This window comes from Manis javanica, chromosome 5, assembly GCF_040802235.1.
Source record: "Manis javanica isolate MJ-LG chromosome 5, MJ_LKY, whole genome shotgun sequence".
NCBI lineage: Eukaryota > Metazoa > Chordata > Mammalia > Pholidota > Manidae > Manis > Manis javanica.
Window position 1 is genome coordinate 149,235,317 of NC_133160.1, and position 23,328 is coordinate 149,258,644.

General features: G+C 34.0%; 1 protein-coding gene across 8 annotated transcripts in view; it reads right to left on the bottom strand.

Moving 5' to 3' along the window:
- Nucleotides 1-23,328, bottom strand: part of PCDH7 (protocadherin 7) — a 404,329-nt gene that overhangs the window by 168,705 nt on the left and 212,296 nt on the right. For 2 of the 8 annotated variants that reach the window (XM_036994722.2, XM_036994721.2), the window contains exon 3: nt 12,813-12,908. The exons of the other annotated variants lie outside the window; for them this stretch is intronic. In XM_036994722.2, coding sequence (XP_036850617.1) covers nt 12,820-12,908 — 89 coding nt within the window. In that variant the 3' untranslated portion in view covers nt 12,813-12,819. The remainder of the gene's footprint in view (nt 1-12,812; nt 12,909-23,328) is intronic. 8 annotated transcript variants of the gene reach the window in all.

Sequence of the window (23,328 nt, forward strand, 5' to 3'; positions counted from 1 at the left end):
ATAACTCTCTGAAGATTGCTCATTTTCCCTGAAAGGGAATTTTAGGCAATACGATGGAAAGTGCCTCTTTGCTCTTCACAACTGGGAACAGCATTAAGAAAAACAAAAACAAACAAACAAAAACACCCTAAGCAGTTCATCTATAAAATGTGGAAAAGGGAAAAGGAACTTTCTAATTTGTGTGTGAATTGCTTGAGTGAGTGGAAATGCATGTAGAACGATTTCCCTTTGGTGCATTATACATTATATGCTGGTACTCCTTCAACTGCCACTTTCATTGTCCAAAGCTCTGAAACTGCACATCTTCTGTTGCTATTTCTGCTTACCTCACGGAGAAAAGAAAAGCAGTACATTTGAGGTTCCCATATGCAAAGACATGAAAAATGAAATGCAGTAAGTCCCAAATAAATATAACTGTTGCCACTGAAGGAGCTTAATACACCTTGTCAGTTCCCCTATAGCAAACTAAGACTGTCAATGAGATGTTCCCCAAACAAAATGAACTTTTAGGCACAGGATAGACTACACTTTGCACCATTATTGAGATAACAAAGGTGAGGACAATTCAGTGGTAGTTGAAAATGGAGTATTTCTTATAAAGCCAAAATGCATGCATTTACTGAAGATGCAAGGGAGTATGATAATATGTATGTGTTTGAAATTGAGAGACAATATGTTTGTATCTAATATATTGTAGAAATTATACTGGACTGGTTCATCCACATAAAAATATTTCCCCTCTGATACTGTCATCATCCATAAGACTCATAGAGTGATCTTCTGAATTAAGCCTGGTTTGCAGAATTGAGAAAGGATTTAGTTCATGTCACAATTTCCCTAGACCTAAAAAATTATTTTGGAAATGAGAAAAGGGGTAGCTTTTCTTGGTTGTGCTATTTCTCCTTCTTCTGCTTTCTGTCAGTCCACTCAGATTTGACAGGTATCAATTCTAAAATGTACTGAATATACCATTTTACTATCTATGAACTGTAAAAAATGAAGGACTATCCAGCCACTCCATTTGCAGTGAAATGTGGGGGAAAGGTGAAAGCACCAGATTAAATTCTATAAATTCAGTCTAGCATCTGGCACAGGATTGGGCACAAAGGAGATACTTTTTACTATTTTTAGTTGTTAATTGAATTTAATTACTACCATATTTGCGAAGGTACATTACACAGTAACAATGCAAATGTCTTATTTGGTTTAAAAAAAACACCAAGAACTGAAAAAACTTCTTCAAAATTTATAGATCTCCAATATTGATAGGAAGCATATATACAAAAACCGAGAAAATATTATCCAGGAAAAGCAACTGACAAAGTTAGAACAGAATATGAAATCTCCAATGGCTTTTAAGCCTCAAAACATATGCTTAGTTAACATATGGCATGATATTTTATACTTAGAAGCCTTATTTTTGATTGACTACATTTAGGCCACAAGCCAGAGGAATCTGTGAGTCAGCCCCTATCAGATTGTCCTGATTATAGCTACCATTAATTAGCCAAGATTTGAGTTTCATATGATGCTTCCCATAGTGGACCAGGGGTGCAAGTCCTCTATTTGTCACCCTGACAACAGCTGTCATATACCCTATCTTCCCATGACTGGTAAATACCTGAAATGTACACGATAAGTACTTTGACTGATTAGAAAACTAATGAAAACAACTTGGTCTGCAGGCTTCTTGCCTTCATGGTGGAAGCCCAGCTGAATTGTTATCACCAGCAGAAATACTGAACAAGTGGGACAGTGAGATGTATTCTTTCACATACAACAACAATATTATTATACACAGCAGTAAAAAAAAGTAGTATAATTCCGTTCAGGATCTGGGACTGGATTCCAGTGTGTGAGTGTGAAGGAGGGGGGTCTTCCCACCCATAGCACCAGCAGGCTGTCTGAGAACTCAAGTGAATTCTGATGCCATCTTCTCAGAGACAGCACCAGATTCCCCAGATTAAGGGCTCCATCCTACAAGACTGCCCTCCGTGCCCCCTCTCCAGAGCCAGTCGCAAGCCCCAGGCTGTTACCAGTGCTTCTGACCTACCATCTACAGATAGGACGGAAGTATCAAGGGCCTTCCTCTTAGGTCTGATTTCCTAGAGTGGCTCTCAGAACTCAGGAAAACATATTTACCAGTTTAATACAGGATACCATAAAGAATACAAGTTAACAGCCAGATGAAGAGAGACATAGGGCAAAGTCCCAAATAAGGGAGCTTCTACCTTCATGGAGCTTGGGGCCTGGCTCAGTGGCACATGGAGGCATTCTGGTTCCCCAAGCTTAGAAGCTGTCTATGACTGGGAAGCAGGACCAACCAAGCAGAGACCAACAAGCTCTTCTCAACGGTTTTTGGGAGGGCTTCACTGCATAGTCACGATTGACCCAATTATTGGCCATTGGCTGATTCAGCCTCCAGCCCCTGCCCTTGGGTGGGGTCCAAAAGTCTCTCATTGAACATGACAAAACACTATTTTACCTTTAAGATTACAGTGTTTCAGGAACTGTGGATGAAGACCAAATGCACCAGGGAAATAGATATTTGGACATCTGAATGATCAAATATGTATTTCTTATGATGCATTATATCACAGACAGCTACAAAAATAAGAAATAATAGAAAGTCAAGACTTACTGCAATCTTTTGCCACGTGAATACAGTCACTTATTATTTCTTTTAGAGGAACATTACTACCATACCTTAATAGTGCATTTAAATTAATGTGTTTTCATTCATATCTTATTAAAATGATTTAAAATGGCTTATTAAAATACATTAAACCTCAACAACTAGTTACAGTTTTGTAGAGAAAACAGACCACCTCGCAGACTTATAAACCCAAATATTTTCATTTCCATGTTAAGTAACAACTAAGCCTTCTTTTTCCTTAGTTCATATATTTTAGTCACCTAACTTCTTTAATGAAATCAACTCTATTTTTTTGTAATTCTGTGGATTCAAGAGGAAAGATAACTCAGTTTACTCAGATTAAAACACTTTAAAAATAAATTTTATTTCCCTTTTCCTCAACTCGGTAGAGATCTTTTCGGTCTCACTTATGGCTCTACTGTTATTTTCTCACCTTATGTTGTGTAAAATCATGTGACTGTAACTGAAGTTCACATGAGAAATGGAGGAGGTCCCACTAGCTGCCAAAGTCAATTTATATCAATAATGCCCAGAAAATTCTGGAACAAAAAATAAGTTGAAAGGAAGCTGAATGATATTTTAAATAACTGCTATTTGAAAAGTAACAATTTTCACATAATTTTCAGTCTCATGTTTACATTTTGTCTCTTTATTTGCATTTGCAAATTATTTGTAGCCCAGAATTTTCTTCACTTGATTCATCTTCTTTTATCTTAAAACAAGCAATCACATGTGTAGGGATCATTCCTCTGCGATTTAGCATGAAATATATCCTGTATTTTCTTTGGCAGATCTTTTCTGTGACCATTGTGTAAGGGTGCTCTAGAAGGCTATCCCAAAAAAGTGGCTATGACAAAGGGGTCCCACCTCTGCTAGCAGTAGGAAGTAAGGCTACAGGGCAGCATTCTCTATGCCCTGTCTATTTGGATGCAGCATCTCCAAACTGCACTGACGGTTGACCCTTCCATAAATCAGCGGGACATTTTTCTCTCCTCCCTTCTTCCCTCCTTCCCTCTCTCCCTCCTTTCATTTTCATACCATCTGTATACTGTCTGCATGAACTATTGGGAGATTAATGTATGGTACTACGTTACCACTTTACAGGTGAGGAAATAGAAAACAGAGTGGTTAGACTGTCTATCAAAATTTAATAGATGACAATTCAGTGTAAGTGCTTTGCTCTGCCAGCCAATTACTCATTGATTAAATCTATGGCTCCTTTCACTTAGGACTTGTGCTAAATAAAATGGAAGCTCTCAATTATTTATTCCAAGTAAAAGAGATAAATAAATAACCCCTTAGTAAAAAAGATGAAGGCACACATTTTCAGAACTGTAAACTATTTCAGATAAAAAGCAACTTTCATTTACAGTGTGTCTGAGAGTCTCCTTATCAACAAAGAATATCCTTACATGCCAGGGTCATAGGAACTAAAGCAACTCACAAACACTTGAAAATTGATTTACTACCATAAGACTTCTGGGAGAATAAATAATATACACATTCTACTTATAATATTCATGCAACTACAGGAACCGTGCTTTCATATAAACTATAGCTATGCCAAAGTGAACTCCATAACACTTAATAATCTTAACAATAATAGTTTACATATTTTTCTTTTCCCAAAAATGCTCAGCAATGAACAGTTACAATGTTTAATTGTACTTTTTCCTAAAAGGGTATAACTCATCCAGTAAGACAATTAATTTATATGTCTGACATTTGGACTTTATGAGAGCTTTGAAAATTGTTCATCATTTTAATTACTAATGGAACTGTGTATATCACATATTTCCTTAGAGCAAACCACTTTAAAAAGTAGCAATTATTTATAATAAATCCTTGGTATAAAAAAAGAACTTCACATTGCTAAAATGTTCCTTTTAGTGCCCCTTAATTTATGAGCAAAATTAAAAAACACAGTCATTCTCATCATTGAATCTCATAAATAAACTGCAACTGGAGGTAAAAGCTAAATGTATATTCAAACATCACAGCGATGCCTGAATCATGACATCTCTGGAAAATATTAGTCATATTTATACCACCTGTAGATGATTTATTACTTTCCTAAACTTTCTGAACCATCTAATTTTGCTAATCTAGTGCTTTGAGCCTCACATTATTGCAACAATAAATGGCTTTTTTCCCTTATAAAATGTAACAAACATTTAAATAATTGATATCTCCTTGAAGTATTATTCACTTTTATTTATTGGTTGCATTAAAATAAAATGCTAACAAATATAGTTCCATTTGGAAAAATATATTATTGCTTATTTAGTAGAATATTTTTATGGTTTATCTGTTCTTGATGCTTTTACTTTTCTTAAAAATTTATTTTTATATTAGTAATAATTTGATTTTGCCTCTTACTGGTCACTACTTTTATACAGCAATGGTTTATTGCATAAAATTACTGGTTTATGTTTTCTCAATTAAATTAATACATATTAAAATTTACTCTTTAAGAGACAAAATGCTATATCCCTTAAAAGTCCTATGAAATCGTTTTTTTTTATTGTAAACCATTCCACTTCTAGATCAAAGTAATTAATTTAGTTAAAACGTCATTAGCACTGTAATTATGTTGTTATACAAAATGTATTTCATTTTCTAAAGTTATTCTTTAAATGTACAGTAATGAACTGTAGTTTCAAATATACAAGAATGTAATTTTTTTTGAAATATTCTGATAGCATTCTTAAAGCAACATGGATGGTCATAGGTAGATTCTATATTCTTTGATATGTATTTAATAGGTTATTCTGTTTACAGAACTGTAACATACCCATGACGTGTATTCTGGAAATGTACAATAGAGCCGTCTGCAGTTAACCATCTGACATCACAGAAGGACCCTTGAGCAGGCCTGGCCAAGTACTATTATGTCTCTTCACCTTCCCTCTTACTTTCCCCTGCTCCCATTCCACCCTCTGGTCTTGTCATGCAAAAGGCAAACCAACTGATAAGCTAAAAGTTAAGCACATTTTAAAAACTATAACTTCCTACCTCACTGATTCTTTGCATGCACATGTTGTTTATTCTGCCTAGTTTTAATCTATCTCCTCTCTTCACTTTCTCATAGAAATACTTTCTACCTATCACAGTTCAACCTCTGCAGCACTTTCAGTCACTGAAGCTAACCACAATGTTCTTAAGTTCAAGTGTTGCCAAACATAACCAAATGATTTTATTCCTCTGCTTTTCTCCCTCCTACTGAAGCCAAAAATAGTTGGATATTCTCTCCTAACCTAATGTGATCCAGCAGTTTGCAGTAAAGCATATTAATCTGTTAGCTAAAAGTTACTTTTCCATTGATTTCCATGATGCAATTAGAACTTCCCTGGAAGAATAAATGTTATGGATAAATACTAAAAGATACTTACTATGAAAAATCTGTTTAATTTACATTTTAAAAACAAATAATATATAATATCTTTTGATAACTGGTTCAGAAATAAGAAAAAAAATCATTGATAAGGTAGTGCTCCATTAGGAAAAAAAAAAACTTTAAAATAAATTAGCCAAAACACTATTGTAAAGCCATCAGACCTCCCAATCTCATATTTTGTTCTCATTATAAATAGAGAAATCAGTAAAATTTTTAGCATTATGGCCAAGTTTTCCATTATCCTCACAAAAGTGGCACAATTTCAAAATGAGCTCTCCATTTCTTTGTTAAATTAAAAATATTTACCTGCATTTTCTTCATTAATTCAGAACATTGGCTTATCATGTGCTCAACTCAACAAAGATCACAAAGAATTAAAATATTGAGCAATATGAACTACAGGGTGTAAGGACATTTTCCCCCCGTCAATTAGCTAATTTCCTATTAAAACCAGCTAATGTGCCTGTGTTAACAATTCTCTTTATAATCAGATGTTCTATTTATTTAATTGATGCCTGTTGTCCTGATTAAAGTGGACAGACAAGCTTAAACAATGATGGTTGAGTCTGGTTAATGTATGTCATTGGAAATCGTTGGTAACTCGCTGTGCTTTATTTGCTGTTAACTGGAGGTGTTGCATAGGGGGATGCCCCAGCCACAATAGAGTAATGATGAGATCCTGTTATGCAGTTTCTGATTTTAAGCTGGAATATGTTTTTGACTGGTTCACTTCTGTCAAAAGTTGTTAGTTGATTGCAAAGAATGTTTGTAATGTCAAGCTTTGTAAAAGGATGCCAACTTCCATACCCATACCCACTCCCACCCCCAGAAGCCCAGCAGGTTATACTATCTAGTATTTTTCTGTTACAAGTAAAATTGTTTGTTTGCTTTTCGGTTTCATCCTGCTGATTCAACATAAGTAGCGCATCTAAGGACACACAGTGTCAGCTCACCAAGATCTATACTTTTAAGTAAACTACTATGCAAATTTGGTTACCTCTGCACTGGGATTTAGGCAGTCTGGACGCAGCTCTCTCACTGACTGAATGACCCTGAAGTCACTTATTTTTTCTTAACTGAATTTCAGAATGAAGAATTTTCATAATCTCTTCCAGATATAACAATTTATGATTCTATGTGAATGTTTTATTTCCCATACCTTAACATGTTGAAAACAATCAATCATTAAATTAATTTGCAAGTGATCTTTATCACAACTTTTATTGTAGTCAGTTTTATTGCAATAGAGATATAACATTTCAAATGAGGATAGAGCATAGTCTCCAGATATAAGAGAAGTAATGGTTCCACAAATGAAAGTTAGTGAGTTTCTGTTTAGAAGGGTAACTTTGGTAAGATAGCAACAGCACTTCATTAGAACACTGTAGCATTGGCTAACAATCAGATGGCTTGTGTTAAAAATTCTCAGTCACCAATTCCACAGAAATCTTTGAAAATTATGTCATCAAATTCCAGTGTAGAATTACTGCTATTATTACGTCTGAAGATTATCATAAAACCACAGGTAATTACCACTGGATTTCATTTTGTCTAACTCGCTGTCTTAGGAATGAATTCCTTTAATAATGGTTTTGAGAAATTACCATACAACCTAAGTTTTAACATCTTTAGTGATAGAGATTTCAGAAAACAGACCATTCTAAGGAACAGATTTTATTGACCATTTCTTAAGATAATGAATTATATCCTAATATGGAAGCAATTTTCTCCCATTTAAGCTTACTGGCATTTGTCCTGCCCTCAGGAATCACAAAGAATGAGTCAAATCCTTTGTCTCTCTTCTATATTAAAGTCCTTCAAACATCTAAAGTGTTTCTCCTCTCCTCAACCTGTTTTCCTTAGAACACCAAATATTTTCTTGGATTCACGTGCTTTTAAAAGCACAAGTGGTATTTGTATATGCATTAAAAATGAAAAATGTAGCAGATTAAATTGATAATAATTGATATTTTTCTTTTTTGAATTAAAAGTCTTCTTAGGAATTATGTAGGAAGCCTATAAGATCAAAGGTGGTTGATCAAATGATCTTAACATTCCATGCCATTGAGTCAAAGCAAGTTCTCATTATCTTTCTCAAGAGGAATCTCCAGAAAGATAAATAAGCCATCACATGAAAATTATATCCCTGATCTCGCTTGGTCTGTATATTGTACAGATTAGCAAACCATGTCCCAGTGAAGTTAAACAGAGTTTATTAGTAAACCTTGAACAACCCTCACTTTCTAAAATTCCTCGTCTTCCCTATATTGTAGAAAGTTGGAAGTTACTTTAAAAACCAGCCAGTTATATCCCTCATTTTAGTCAAGTAAGGTTTTGAGAGTTAAGTCATTGATCCAGACCTCCTGTATTTTACTATCCTCTTCATAAAGTACTAAAAGGCAGAGTGAAATATATTAATTAAATACACTGCACATAGCATACATCTTCAATAGCAGTAACAGACAAAGCAGATGGAGGTCCTCCATTGTTAAGAATATTGTCTAAGAATCTTATACATGGCCAACTACCTAAAGGGTATTGCTTTGGTTATTGAATCTAAGAAAAACAAAACAGGGAGCATATATTCTACAACTTATAAAGCATCATTCAGTATTACAGAGAAAGAATTTATGTAGGCACCAGAGCTTTTGAGAATATAGAGTCAACATTACAATTACCATATGGAGGATGGTCATTAAGATTATATAGGTTTGTAATATATGAAGCACATTTGGAAATGGAAATCTTAGACAGGGTCAGAGAAAAGGCATGTGGCATGAAAAGTATTCTCTGCCAGAAAATTAATTGAATTTCTCAGTTCTAGAAAAGGCTACATATTCTGCACAGGCACTCACTGAAAGTCAGATGTGCATGGCCTCTGAGTGGGTGCCATAATCTGCTCATAAATAGGACTCACCGAGGGCCAGTGACAGCAACTTGGCATTAAGGAAGGGTTCACGTAAATGAAAAATTTACTTTGCAGTAAATTTTATTAGGGAAAGTCCATATCTGACAGGGCATCTTTTATATTTATTTCAATATTATTTTCTATTTTGACCTTCATGTAACATATTGTTATGTGTGAGTACAGATTACTGGTCATTAAAATCAATGATGTGCATTTGAGAAAATAAGGTTTGCTTTGTTTTTGCTTCCTTTTTTCACCTCTTTTGATCCATTGATATTAACCACGTAAGAACATTTTTCTTTTAGTGCCAAATTTGTTAGAATGGTGAATGGGTTTCTTAGGGAAAGATCCATCTCAGGCAAGAACCAAGCTGAAACATGCATACAGTCGAAAAATAAGAAGTAAAGACTGAAAATTATTTTGCCTTCATCAAGGGCTATTTTTCTATATTAGATTATATTTTCTCTGTATTTTTCAACCATTTTTATTTAAGTTTGCATTTATTTATATACTATATACTATTCAAACCACAAATTGAGATGCAAGCCATATGCAGTTTTAGAGTATATCTACTTTTTTTTCTCCTTAACATACTACATGGATTTTCCAGGTTCTTCAAACTGACCAAATATAAGAACACAAACTGGGGGAGCCCATCCTGAATTCCTCATTGTATGAAAAAGCATTTGCACTAAATGAATGCTAAAAGGACTTGCAACCAAATAACACAGAGCAATTAGGAAGACTGGGGCTGTGACTCAGATAAGAGTATCTATAGAGACATTATATATCTAGATATTATGACACAGTGTCTGTCTGAATTTAGGTCTTGGAAGTACTTTCATTTGGAAAAGGACTACAATTTGTGTTGTGTTTTTCCAAAGGGAAAACACAGGATACATGGATTCAAGGTACAGGAAGGCCGATTTTGGCTCAATGTAAGAAAAAGCTGGAAAGTTAAAGATGTCCCAAAATAGAGTGAGCGACCTCTGAATTTTGGAATAATAACTGAAATTATTCAAGCAGATATGAGTGATTCTTATAATCGCATTGAGGGTTATGTGCACAGTCTAAGACTAGATTAGTTGACCATAATCTTTCCACCAGCTCTTAAAATTCCATGACTAATTCAGCAAACATCTTTTCTATGCTCCAGTCACTCCACATAAAAAAAATAGATATAAAATGATCCTTATATTTATGGAGCTACCAGATCGATTAATTCTATGACTATCTGGGCAGAGAGAGCAGTGGGGAGGACTAGGTTGACATGACTCCTAACTTCCCACCAAGCTCTGTCTCAAATGTATTCTCTAAGCACAACCTTTTTCAGTTCTTAACACATAGCTCCAAGTTAATGCTTAAGCCCTTATCTTGCTATCATAAGCATACCTCCAATTGAAAAAGTCCTAGAAAAATGCAATATACACAAATCAACCTATATTAACTTGCCCTTTTTTTCTTTGTAGCCATTTTACTCAAAGGTTTTTGTAAGAATAAGGGAAGCACAAACTCATAAAGTTCTTTTTCTCTATCTATACTGATTTTTTCTTCTACAGTTTTATTTCATATCTCTTTAAAATCCTCTCAGGGTCCATTGTTTTCAATGTTGTTTCTTTCCATTTTTATTACTTTTCAATTTATTCACTTCTCCAAATTTTTGTTTCATTTCTCTCAAAATGTTTTTCCTTCTTGTTTCATCCTCTTTTCCAGATCTGTATTTTACTTCTCCACTTTTTTATTTTCATGATAAACTGGTAAGACATTTTTCCTAGATGGTTCATATTTCCTTTACTTTCCTGTAATGTAAAAAAATAATTTCTCTGCTTACCTTTCCTCAAAACTTTAGAACATTTTAGTTGGATTTTCTTCTTCCCACATGAGATATATCTATGCTTCTTTTCTTGCCACTAGATTTGGTACATCTAATAAAATGCAAATTCTCTCTTTTCTGCATTTGTAATTATTGTATATTTATTTGGTTTTAAATTAAAGTTTCCATGTTTGGCAGAAAATAAATTATTTCTTCTGAGGAAAAATATATTGAGTAATCTGTGAAACTAATAATGGTCAAGAACCACAAGTTAAGGGCAATATAGACAGAGTGGAGGGAATGAATGAGGGGAAGAGCCCGCATGCAGGTATAAAAGACAAACGGCTGTTTTGTTAAGTATCCATTCATTTGTCCAACACTTAAGAAGTAACCGACACTAGAAACATAGAAAAGTTCATAAAGGGTAAGATTGAATCATGTCCTCTAGTAACTCTGAGTTGAGTTTGCTTGGGAGAAATCAGGATAAACTTCATAAGGCATATCACACTTTAGTCAATTCTGAGTGAACCTGTCAACAATGAATCTCTCCAAGCCTTACTTTTTTAATCTGTTAAATATGGGTGATAATAGAATGCCTAACTTTGTTCCTTTATGTGGATGAGTTAAAAAAAAAATAAAGATTAAGTTCATTAACATTGTGCCAGACAGTAAATTCTGAGAACATGTTTGCTGCTATTATTATTATTGTGAGTTTTCCTAACAGACCTGAGAAAAGGGCCCTCCAAGTGGAACCAACTGTACAAAGGCCTGTGGACATGAGAGATGAGACCTATTTAGGAAGATGTGGAGGCCAGAGCACAGCATGCATCCAGAGTAAGCACATAATATAAAGACCAGAAACATGTATAGAAACAGAATCATGAAGGACAAACTGTGATTTCAGAACTTCATCAGATAACAAGCCATGCATTCCTTTGTGAAGACTAAGGGTCCAGCCCTTAATGGTCACATGGGAAAAAATGAGTATAAATCAAAATAGTTTGTTTTGTTTATGTACACATGTCTTAATTATGTTATCATTTCAAAGAATACCACAAATAACGCTGCCACACACATGCACACCTATAAACACACTCACTGTTTTTGTTCAGACGTCTGCCAATAATCTCCCTAGCCCAGAGGTAGTATACTAATCACATGTCTCAGAGATCCTGACAGAGTCACAACGATGTAATACAGAGCCTGACACATGCTCAGAACAAGACCCTGCAGGAGCTAGGAGAACCAGTTCCTCCAGTGAAAAAGGAAATGAAGAGGGTGGAGCTTCCCTGTGATGACTGAGTGTTGATGTTTTATAGGTTATGACTCTGCTGGAGTTTGAGCCTTGAGGGACTAGCTCCTTTCAAAACGTAGCAGTCTGAACGGAGGTAATCCTGGGACTGAGAAAAGAAACATTTCCTTCCCTCTGCCTCACACGCCACTAGCTGGGTTGAGAAAAGGAAGTTTTGCGGAAAGCAGTTAGCATGCATTGAGCCCTCACATTTGAATGTCACAGCTTTATAGGGTGTTTAGATTTATTTGAACTGGCTTATGCCTAATTTTCTATAACCAAATGAATAAGCATTATCATTAATGTGCATGCAATTTTTATGCAGTGCTTTTGAAAATCCAAATGTTATAGTAGTTGAATTTTGAGTTAAAACTCACAAAGTATTCCCATTTTACACTTTCCAATGATATGTTATAAAACAGTTGTTTTTAGGCCTTTGAATATGACATAGTTAAACATGCAAGTTTCATTTCTTTCCTATATATTCAGTTGAGACAACTGTGTAACACCTTTCTCTAAAAATGATGTCATTAGTCCTTCCGTATCTTTACTTTAAAAAAAAACTGTACAGGGAATTCTGAAATGTATAGCATGCTGAAATATGGGAAGATATACTCAGGGCAAACAGTTCTTCCACTCAGTAGGCCCTGTGTAGTGGATAAATGTGTCTTGTAAACGTAAAAGAGAGACTATTAATGGAGAACACAGAAGAGGGACAGCTGCACTGCTTCATGAGAACCGCCATACCTGTTGATTAATGGAGAGGCCTTAACAGCACTCTTCTTCCATGCGTCTTGCCATGAGGAAAGGGGAGGAGGGGAAAGGTAGTGATGGCCGCAACACCTGGGGAAGGGAGATGGGGAAATACGTAAAGGGAAAATCAGCAGCCCCTACACAATGGTGTCCATCCACAGACCTCGCCAGTAAAACAATTCTGAGAACTCTGAGCTTGCTTGCTTTCTTTTTTAAAAATCCAGATAAATTTCAAAGGTAATTTAAACAAATTAGGTCCTTTGGAAGGTGGTAATCTGAACATCCTCACAGCTATCATCACCCATGTCTAGGGATGGGAAGGTGGAGTGCTATACGTAATGAGCTACCATCTTATTCTTGCTTTTTTTAACTAAAGAAGGTAGCTTAAGCCAGGCCTTTGATATATGGACACAGAATTTTTTTTAACAGTAGATTTAGGAATAACTAGAGGATAAACAATACCAAATATATATGTATATTTTCTCCAACATAAAGTAGGATTCTTATTTCTTCATTCTGCCTCAACCCACTTGCTATATAACTGGCTCACAATGCACCTTCCTTTCTACATTCTCCTAAGGGTATGTAGTTTTGATATAAAAACAACCTTAACTTGTTAACCTAATAAAAAAGAATTAAAGTTCGCGGAATCCCTACATACTGCAAGAGGTCTAACTAACAAAAGTTATTAAAAGTTCATATTTTAATTATAGTTTTGTAGCCATGGTTTAACCTCAACTGTGTATGTTTTTAAAAGTATATATAGAAAAATATATGGAAAGAAATAAAGTGATGATGTTTAATAAACTTTTGGTAACAGTAAGTTATTTGAATTTTAATACTGTATAATTGCTTTAATAATATCAGTAGATGAGATACTACCACATCTGTAAAACAATGCTACAGATTTTGCTTAGTATTTAAAGAAATCTTTAACCTTGTATGTTTATATTTAAATATAAACTACATATCAAAAATGATTATTTTATTATTTAGAGAAACTTTTATAAATAATGGAGATCAAGTTATAAAAATACATGCTTATTTTACAAAGAAGAGAAGAGGTACCTCACTATGAGTTGGGGAGGTGCTGATAATGGGGGAGCTGTGTATAAGTGGGGCAAAGGGTTTATAAGAATCTCTACCTTCCTCTGTATTGCTGTGAACCCAACTGCTCTAAAAACAAAGTATTAATTAAAAAGTACTCAGAAGGAAAAAAGAAATGCTGTTAAATTGAATAAATATTGAAAAAATTGAAAAAATTGAAAAAAAATATTGTCCTTTGTGAAAAAAAAATTCTTTGACCTCTCACACCAATATGGTTTTTAGTGTATTATTTATGGAAAGGCTGGAGCATTCTTGAATTTTTTCTCTAAAGACAGGGATTTTCACGAATACATGATTGCATTCTTGTTTCTGAATGTGATTCTAACCTTTAATCCTGATGTTTAGGAATGCAGCTATCACAAAAATCTTTGGGGTTTGGAGCGTGATAATCCTTTTAGTCTTGCCTTAATCCTGTTTAGACAGGGTGACTCAAAACTTTCCAATTTCTCAACTCCTCTGGTCTTTGACACACTGCTTACCATCAGCCATCATCTCTGTTTAAAATAACATGACTCACCTAATGCTTAGGCAATAGTGTTAGTCAGCCCTTGAATTGAGAAATTTGGAAACTAATTAGTAATCATAAGAGATTAGCATAAAAGATTTCTAAGGCATATGCAGTATCTAGGATTGTTGAATTAAGTGAAAGAAACTCAGAATAGCAAGCTTAATTTTTATTTGATATGACTGGACATGATTCTTTTTTAGCTTTGCCTATTTTCTTACAAATTTTTGATTTTGCATTTAATTTTTAAAATATTAATCATTAACAATTTGAAATTTAAATCCCCCCTTCAAAGTTAAAACCTATATATTTCAGTAATATCAAAGTAAAAAAAAATTAAACCTAATTCTTACATTTAAATATTCCTAAGTGATTATTTTGGGATCAGCATTTTGTCTTTGGAAGAATCAAATGTGGGAATGTTGCAAGCCAGAAATAACGGAATCCACATGCTTTTAATTTGTGGCAAGATACTTGAATCTAAAATAAAATGCAACAATTTTTTTGTATATAGGTCCCTAAATATCCTAAGGATTTTATATATAGTAAATTCTTCCTTTGACCTTAGGAAGTATATATTATTATTATATAATGGATTTGCAAACTCACATTACAAACTATGAGAGATACAAAAATAACCAAACCTATACATGTGAGAAACTTTGGAAAATAAATACGCATACACAAAACTCAGAACACTAATAGTTCAGCTAGTACAACGTATCAATACGTAACAAACAATATAAAATTATTTTAAAAATAGCTCAGTTTATAAGTGAAACAACATAGAATGATACTCTAAAAGATTAGTCTGGAATTTTAAAGAATCATGAATACATATTGTGGAGAATAGAACATTACAGAGCAAGAGAAATAAAAACAGAAGCTATTTTTTTTAATATTTGAAAGGTAGGGACCAGGATAATAAAATAATCCTTGGTATTAAGGGGTATTTGGTAGAAATTTGCTTATGGACAATGATCTGAGCTAGATTTTCCTCTGGTGAAGGGAAAAAACCCATATGCTATATGAAACTAAAAAGTAGATAGAGAGATGGTTTGTGATTCTTACTTAGCAGAATTGACAGCGAAGAGTTTGTCATGAGATCGGTTTTCTAAAGGGAGAGGAATTCTCTGCCGTATAGATGAAACAACAGTAACATCATAGAGAGTACTGTGGGTCAGCCCATTGTAAAGTCAGTTTCTTCCAGTTTATTTTTGGAAAACATGTACGATCAAGGTTGAATACTGATTCTAAGATACTGATACTAACGGCTGTGTAGTTTAGTGACATAAGCACAGAGAAAACAATGTTGAACTATAAGGTCAAAGAATAAGGCATGTGTCTTGGTTCAGGTCTTCAAGGAAGACAATCGTTAAGTGGAGAAGAAAAATAAGGATCAAATTTAATAGTGCTTAGAAGTTAAAAGTGAAGACATAAAGGGGAATAAACTTTGACAAGATGGATACTGAGCTTCTTTGTAAAGACTAGGTAGGTTATGAGTGAAGGATGGAAATCACAGTTTGCAGAAAGGGAAGCTGGCACAGCCTAACATAGTGCGGTGGGGAGGAGGTGGTTGAGTGCTGGATGGTCTGAAGTTAGTCCAACCAGAGTAGACTGTGTGGTGGGAGGAACACTAGAAGACACCTTGGCATGTAGGAGAGACACATAAAATGATACATTATAGAGGAGATTAATTAGGCAGGAAGACTGATGTTCTCTGCTTAATGCCCTTAAAACTTTATCAAAACCTGATGAGCCCATATAAGTAAATGTTATTACCATACAGCATAAACATTCCAGATAAAAGTATTGTTTCCTTACCCGTTTTGTGAGGTCCATTTTAAAAGTAAATTTTCTTTCACAATTAGAAAAGATACATTTTAACTCTGCGTCTCACTCTAAAACTTTCACAGTCTCTCACATTCATACCCAAGGCTCTTCTGAACGTGAACTATCCAGTATATCCTCTGGTGGTGGGCTGGGGTCATGCTCTAGGCAATGAGAGGGTTCAGATTTTCTTTCATCCTCTTTCTTGCTAATAGTGGCTGGAAAATTACTAAAAAGGGCATGTTATTAAACATAATGCTAATATACAAAGTGTGAATGGGTATGGCTGGAATATAGAGAGGCCAGCATGGTTGTTTATGCTATGGCTGATGGGGTTAAGGTCGGCCCTGGGGGCTACAGGAAGACTGTGAACACCTACTCAGAGCAAGGAAGGCTCCAGGTCTTGTAGCACTCAGCAGGCTGCTCTACTGCACAAAAGGCAGTTCCCAATTCCCTTTTTGTTAGTGAGGAACAAAGAGTACTACGTAAGTAGAAAATATACAATCATATGAACTATGGATGTACACACTTAACTACTGAGACCACAGGAAAAAAAAAAACAGAAAATAGAAGGAAAAGAAATTGTGAAGGTGCCATCTGAAGTTTTCTTTAAAACAATAAAAATTTAATTAAGATGAAAGAATAGTTATTAATTCTTCATTAAGCTCTCTTTTAATAAGTGTTTGTAGTTATCCTGCATTATATTTGTATTTCTAGGATTTAAAGGCATAGATTGCATAGCTTAATGGCAATAAAAATCAGCTAAGTAAGTGTTTAATGCCTCCAGCTACCAGCTTTAGTAAAACAATTGTACAAATGAAGAAATTAGGAAATAGTATTAGAGATTTAAATGTAAAATTTAGCTCTAATACCAAATTACATTTTAATTGGGTTTGATATATACAAATTTAAAGTATGATGTATTAATTCAGTAAAAAAATGAAATATCCTTTTCATTTTTTCTCTTTATGTCAAGATGTTATTTTATTTAATGTTATATACTACTTCCTAAAATTAATTTTCATGACCAAATATTTGCCATATAAAATCTAGAGTTGTGATAAATTTTTCTGACAATTTTATTAAATTTCAAGATTTAGTTGCATTAAAAACAAAGCTTCAAGCCAATCCATAATATTTTGAATAAATGTTTCCAAATTTGTAATGTTTTAAAATCTGCTTTCTCTAAAAACCTCACAATTTATAACTATAATAGCATGCCCCACTATGTCTTTTATATAAACTAAAACCTACCTGAGTACTCGGTTAATTGCTGATTAATATATTGGAGAATGTGCACTTAGAACTCTAACATTAATTAATACATGATTTTACTCAATTGATATCATTAATATTCTAAATTTACTGTTTTCTAAAATATACATTTGAATATGGATTTTTTTCATTCTCTTCGTATAACTGAATAAATTTATAAAATTATGGGAAGCCTACATCCTCACACAGATGTTTATAGTCTCTGCAACTGAAGGTTGTTATATGAATTTGATTACTGAGTTTTGTTCATAAAATACGTAATGAGTGCTCCATCTATGCTAGACACTGCAAACTCAAACACTGGAGTTTCGGGACTCATTTGCCTTCTTAAAAATCATAAAGGACCCAAAGTACTTTTGTTTTTATATGGGGTTTATTATCATTGATATTCATTATATTCAAACTTAAAATTAAAACACCTTAAAAACAATTAAGTATAAATGTATCTGAAAATAGACATAAATTAATTCCCTGCTGACATAAATACTTTATTTTTTTAGTTACTACTAAATTTTCCTAAACCAAAAAATTAAGAAGAGTGATATTGTGATATATGCTAATAAAGGTGTGCACTAAACAAAGCGCTGAGGACCAGAGTATCAGCCAGGGCTCCACAGAAAAGGTGCTACTTGTAGTAAATTTTAAAGAAAGAATTGGTCAACAGGAAAGAGATGTGCTAGAGACAGCAGGAAGGTGAAAGAAAGAGGTTAAGACCATTCCAGTGAAAGGACATGGCTAGACACATCCTGATGTAATGAACATGAAGAAAGAAACGGTTTTTTTGTTTGACAGATTTTCTTCAAAGCCCATCTGAACCACTCACTGGCCGCATAACTGAATGAACCCCCGAAGGTCTGTGAATCTCAGTTTGCTCTCTTGTGAATGAATAAAACTTACATATTAAAAATGTCCTGAGGATTGAGATGAGATATATATAAAGCATTTTCAAATACGAAAGCTCGTGAGAACACTCAATAGTATATTGATTTTAGTTACATATTTAAGGAGAGTGAGTTGGGCATCATGATGAGAACACAGTGCAGTGAGGTGGCGGGAAGGGGAAGGAAGTTACAAACAGGAATGGAAAGGGCAATAATGAAGTGGAACTGGTGTAGAGGTCCAAGGTGAATATGAGCGATTGGAAAAACAGAAATACAACAATATGAAGTGAACTACCTTGGAAACTCCGAAGAGTATCGCTATTCAGACCTTGGCAAGCCCACTGCAAATCCCTGATTTCCACCTACTGTCATCTCATCCTCTCCCAGGAAAACAAAGCAAAACAGGCTGAAATCTAGAAAAAATGTATTCTAAGATCTTCTTAAATGTAAAATGAAATAGGTAAAGAATGACAGTTGAGTGTGGGAACCTTACTTCAAAGAGAAATTTAACCAATGTTTTCCAATGGCTTGCAGAAGTTTTTTTAACCTTCCAGCTATCTTTGAAATCAGATTCCAATTATGCTTTAGTAAATGAATGAATGAATATATAAATAAATATATATTTAATCCTATATGAACAATGTATCAAGAATGTGAACTAGAAATTGTGATGTTCACAACCTGGATATGAGAATTAGTAGGCTCATAAAGTCTACTAATCGATGCTAATTTATCCAGAAAATACTTTTATTAAGTGTGTTATACAGAGAATATTATGATTTTTTCCCCATGTTAGGTGTGTGCCATCCAGATGCTATCGTTGATCTCCTAAGTCCTTGATGATTAGAATGCTAAAAATACTATTTCCCAATTACAAAATAAAGATTTTTCTGTTGTCATATCTTATATCTTCATTCTGTCAATTACAACAAAAAGAAGAACGATATATTTAACAGAGAAGCATATCTTTGAAATACAAAATCCACTCTTCATGAAGGCCAAGGTTTAGAATTTTATGAAACACAATAAATATCCTGTCTCAGGTATAAACACTCACTAGAGTAGTAAGTCAGTAAGAACAATATGAATGAACAGCAAGAAAAATATGAATTTTAGGTGAGAAAGTTTGCAATTCTCTGTATACAGAGTCTGGGATTAGCCTGTTCCTTTTCTTACATGTCATATTTTATACTAATAAATCATTCACTCATTTCTTGACCACCACAATTCAACCCAGAGTGAATTACCAGAAAGGACAATGAAAATAAAGCATAAAAGCCAAGGTAATAATGAAAATCATGGGTGGCCCTTGGACCTAGAGACTATTAATTTATTATTTGTTTAATTCAGCAATTATTTATTAAGCATCTACTCTATACCAGCCATTGCCCTAGTAGCTGGAGATGCAATGAACATGAAAACATGGTCTCCATTTTCATGTTGCATAATTAATCTACTGACAATTACTAGGTACGATATTTAATAAATAAATGCAGGCCTCCATTCCACCCAGTACATATACAAATAATCCTAGAAATTACTTTTCAAGAGAATGTTTTTATAAAAATTACTTGTAAAAATTAAACCAAGCTCTCTGCTTTATTACTTCTCAACCCTCTTACATCCTGAACTTGTAAATACAGATTTAGTAAAGCTCCATATCCAAGCAGACAGGTGTCTGACTCCCAGAGCACTCATCATCTAGGACTACAAATGACTGTCCTAAGGGCTGAAATTAAATATTAGATAACTTTTACCTTTATTTCTCAGGTCTCATGTATGTGTGCATGTATGTGAGTGTAGTTTATAATCAATTTACTGTGATAACTCTAGGAAAAAATTTTCCTATTCAGCACAGTTGGCATATAGGTTCTTCATTGAAATGTCTCTGCACAATTTTACTTGCAACCTCCCTCCTCTTAGTACCAACTACCATAGTCTATCTTTGCCAACTCAAACAACAGTTGTCAATTCTCAGTGAATTTAGCCACATAAATGTAATAGTCTACTAACAATTGGGAAACATATTTTTGTCAAAAATGCTTCAGTCTTGAATGAGATTAGCAGCAGCTATGCAAAGCCATTTTGAGTTTACTCAAATGAAAATGAAAACAAAATGGATGATTTCCTTTGTAACATTGAAATAACTCCACTCTGCACTGTTATTTATAATTTTTAAACCTCAAGGAATGATTATTCATAGATACGTAGAATAGAAAGAAAGTAAAAACAGTCTGTTCACATTACCCTTCATTTGCAATACTTTGCACAATGTTCTTAAAGAATTTTAATTTATTTTTAAAACACAAGTTGTTCTTTGGCTATAAAACATCGCAGATGCTTAGTAAAACTCTTTTTTTTTGTATTATTTTCTTCTCAACATATTCATGTACCACCAAAGAGAGAAGCAGCATGCTCTAAGTTGAAATTCAGTTAATACATGAGAACACCTTGTAATACTGCCATTTAGATTATGTGAACTAAAATGCCAATTTGGGGCAATTCTATTCCCTCAAAGCATATATCATACTTCATTAAATATGTATGAATTCATAATGTTTTATTTCAAGCCTATAAAATACAGTATACTCTTGAGAAATCTGACAGATGATAAAATTGCATGAGTGGTACATATGCACATGTTTTCATACTCCTGCAAAATTGCTGATTTCTTTTTATTTCAATCAGCTGTCTGAATTGGTTGACTAACATCAAATTTAATAAACAGCATATGGGCCTGCTAATATATGTGAAGAACCTGTTCTTTCTTTATCCCCACATATATGCTCTTTTATATGTCAGTTAAGTTATACATTTTCTGGGTGGGAGGGAACTTGAAAATATGCCATATGCCACATAAATTTCATTGTAAAAATAATAGCTACCTTTATTTAAAGAACACTGCAGAAAAAGTGACTAAATACTTCTCTTAGTACTCTATTCTTATATAATGCACTCAAAATGCCTTTGTATTTTGCTGTTGCATTTTTTTCTATTTATAAAATATAACTTCATAAAATCATATTTTGTTTGGCCAAACTCTTGAGTCTTTTAAAAATCAGTTCGCATGCCAATGAATGGTAGTTCGTTACAAGAAGAATCCTAAAATCATCTTTTTTATGTTAAGATTTCACTGATCCAATACACTAAATTTCTCAACAGAGTTTCAATTAAAATCAATTCAGAATGTGTGATGATAAAAACTTCTTAAAGGTTCAAGACCAAAACAACAACAACAACAACAACAAACAAACCACTCTTTAAATTGTGGACGAGACTTTTACAGTTTAATTCCTGGGAGATCAAGAAAGAGGTTAACCCTATTTTGATATGCCACCTGCACTTTCTGAGCATTGGTTATAGCCCTGAATCCCTCCTGTCTCACACCAATATTCCTCATTCTGGGGTAATCACTAGTGTCAAATTCTGGACTTAGGCTCATTGATCTTGCTCTGGTTTTCCTCAAACATGAATCCAAGCAATTTCTTGCGCTTAATTGACCCTTCTTTGTCAATACAAGAAACAGATGAAAGAACAGCTATGCCCATGGAACACTACATGATGTGTAAGAGCATGTATTTCCAAAATAAATGTGTACTCTAAATTTTCCTACATCAAATTTAGATAGGCAAAGCCACGCCATGCCTGATGAGAAATGCTAGTGGCATACCTCTACAGTGGTTCATGCATTCGAGATCTGAAAGCACTACAGCATCGCATTTTTATAAGGCATCACTGGAATATTGTCCAATGTGAATATTAGATCCTTTATAGAGACAATCATGTTTCCACAAGCCATAAATTTAATAAATCACCAGTTATATAACTTTCATTCTCACATTTACATTACCAAGTATTTTACGAAGCAATCTTCTTAGTCATAGCAGTGAGACTGTTCAATGATAGAAGAAATAAATAAATAAATACTATTTCAACATCAAACCCTGAACTCTAAAGGAAAATAACTGCTGGAGTCTCGCAAGAATACAATTCACTACTAAAGATAATTCAGTTATCAGTAGGGTCTATCTTGGATTGCCGCCATGAAGGTTTATGACAAGTAGCAGCAGAAAGACTTTATTCTAACAAGCATTGCTGAAGCCAAGGACAGAGCTGTGGCAGGGTTCCCGTGAGGAGAGGCAGAGCGTGAAAAGGCGAACATGCCACAGTATTGAAATTGTTATTATAAATAACTGGTACATTTACCTTGTATCATCATATATTCTCAACAGAAACTTGAAATATCAACTATGCCAGCGTCAGTCTCAGGGAACAGAGTTTCTTGTTAAGACCTGTTCTTATGCATTCACAGTGCCAGGCCTAAGTGCTCTCGGGGATGTTTCAACTTAAATTAAAAAATGAGATCCCTTGTAAGGAAAGCCAGACCTTTGGTTGTAAAGGATATTTGGAAATGATGAAATGTGTAAGGAATCCAGGGGAATAACCTTGAAGCAATATTTTAAAATACTCCAACTTACCATATAGCTATTTTAACTAAATCAGCACGATTCTGTAAGTCTGTATTGTAAAATTGTAAGCAAATACCTTATTCTTGAAGGGAGAAAAAGCAGTAGAAGGCATTTGAAACCCATAGCCTTAAGCTACCTTGCAGTCTCTTTATTAGTATTTTACTTAAAGGATTATAATGAATTCCAGGTTGGCATGTTAAGCAATGAGAGAAAATGATGCAAATTTTAAAGGCACATGTACTACAAATTTTCTATTTGCCCTTTAATAAGGCTTACTTTAATATAAGAATATTACTTATTTTTACAATATGAAGTCTCAATATGCAGGGGGCTGTCCAGTTTGCAATTGAAACTACTGACTTTAACAGAGCATTTCCAAAATAAAATCTTTCTGAAAGCATAACTTATTACTCAAGTTATTTCCAGATGTGTCTTAGCTCTCG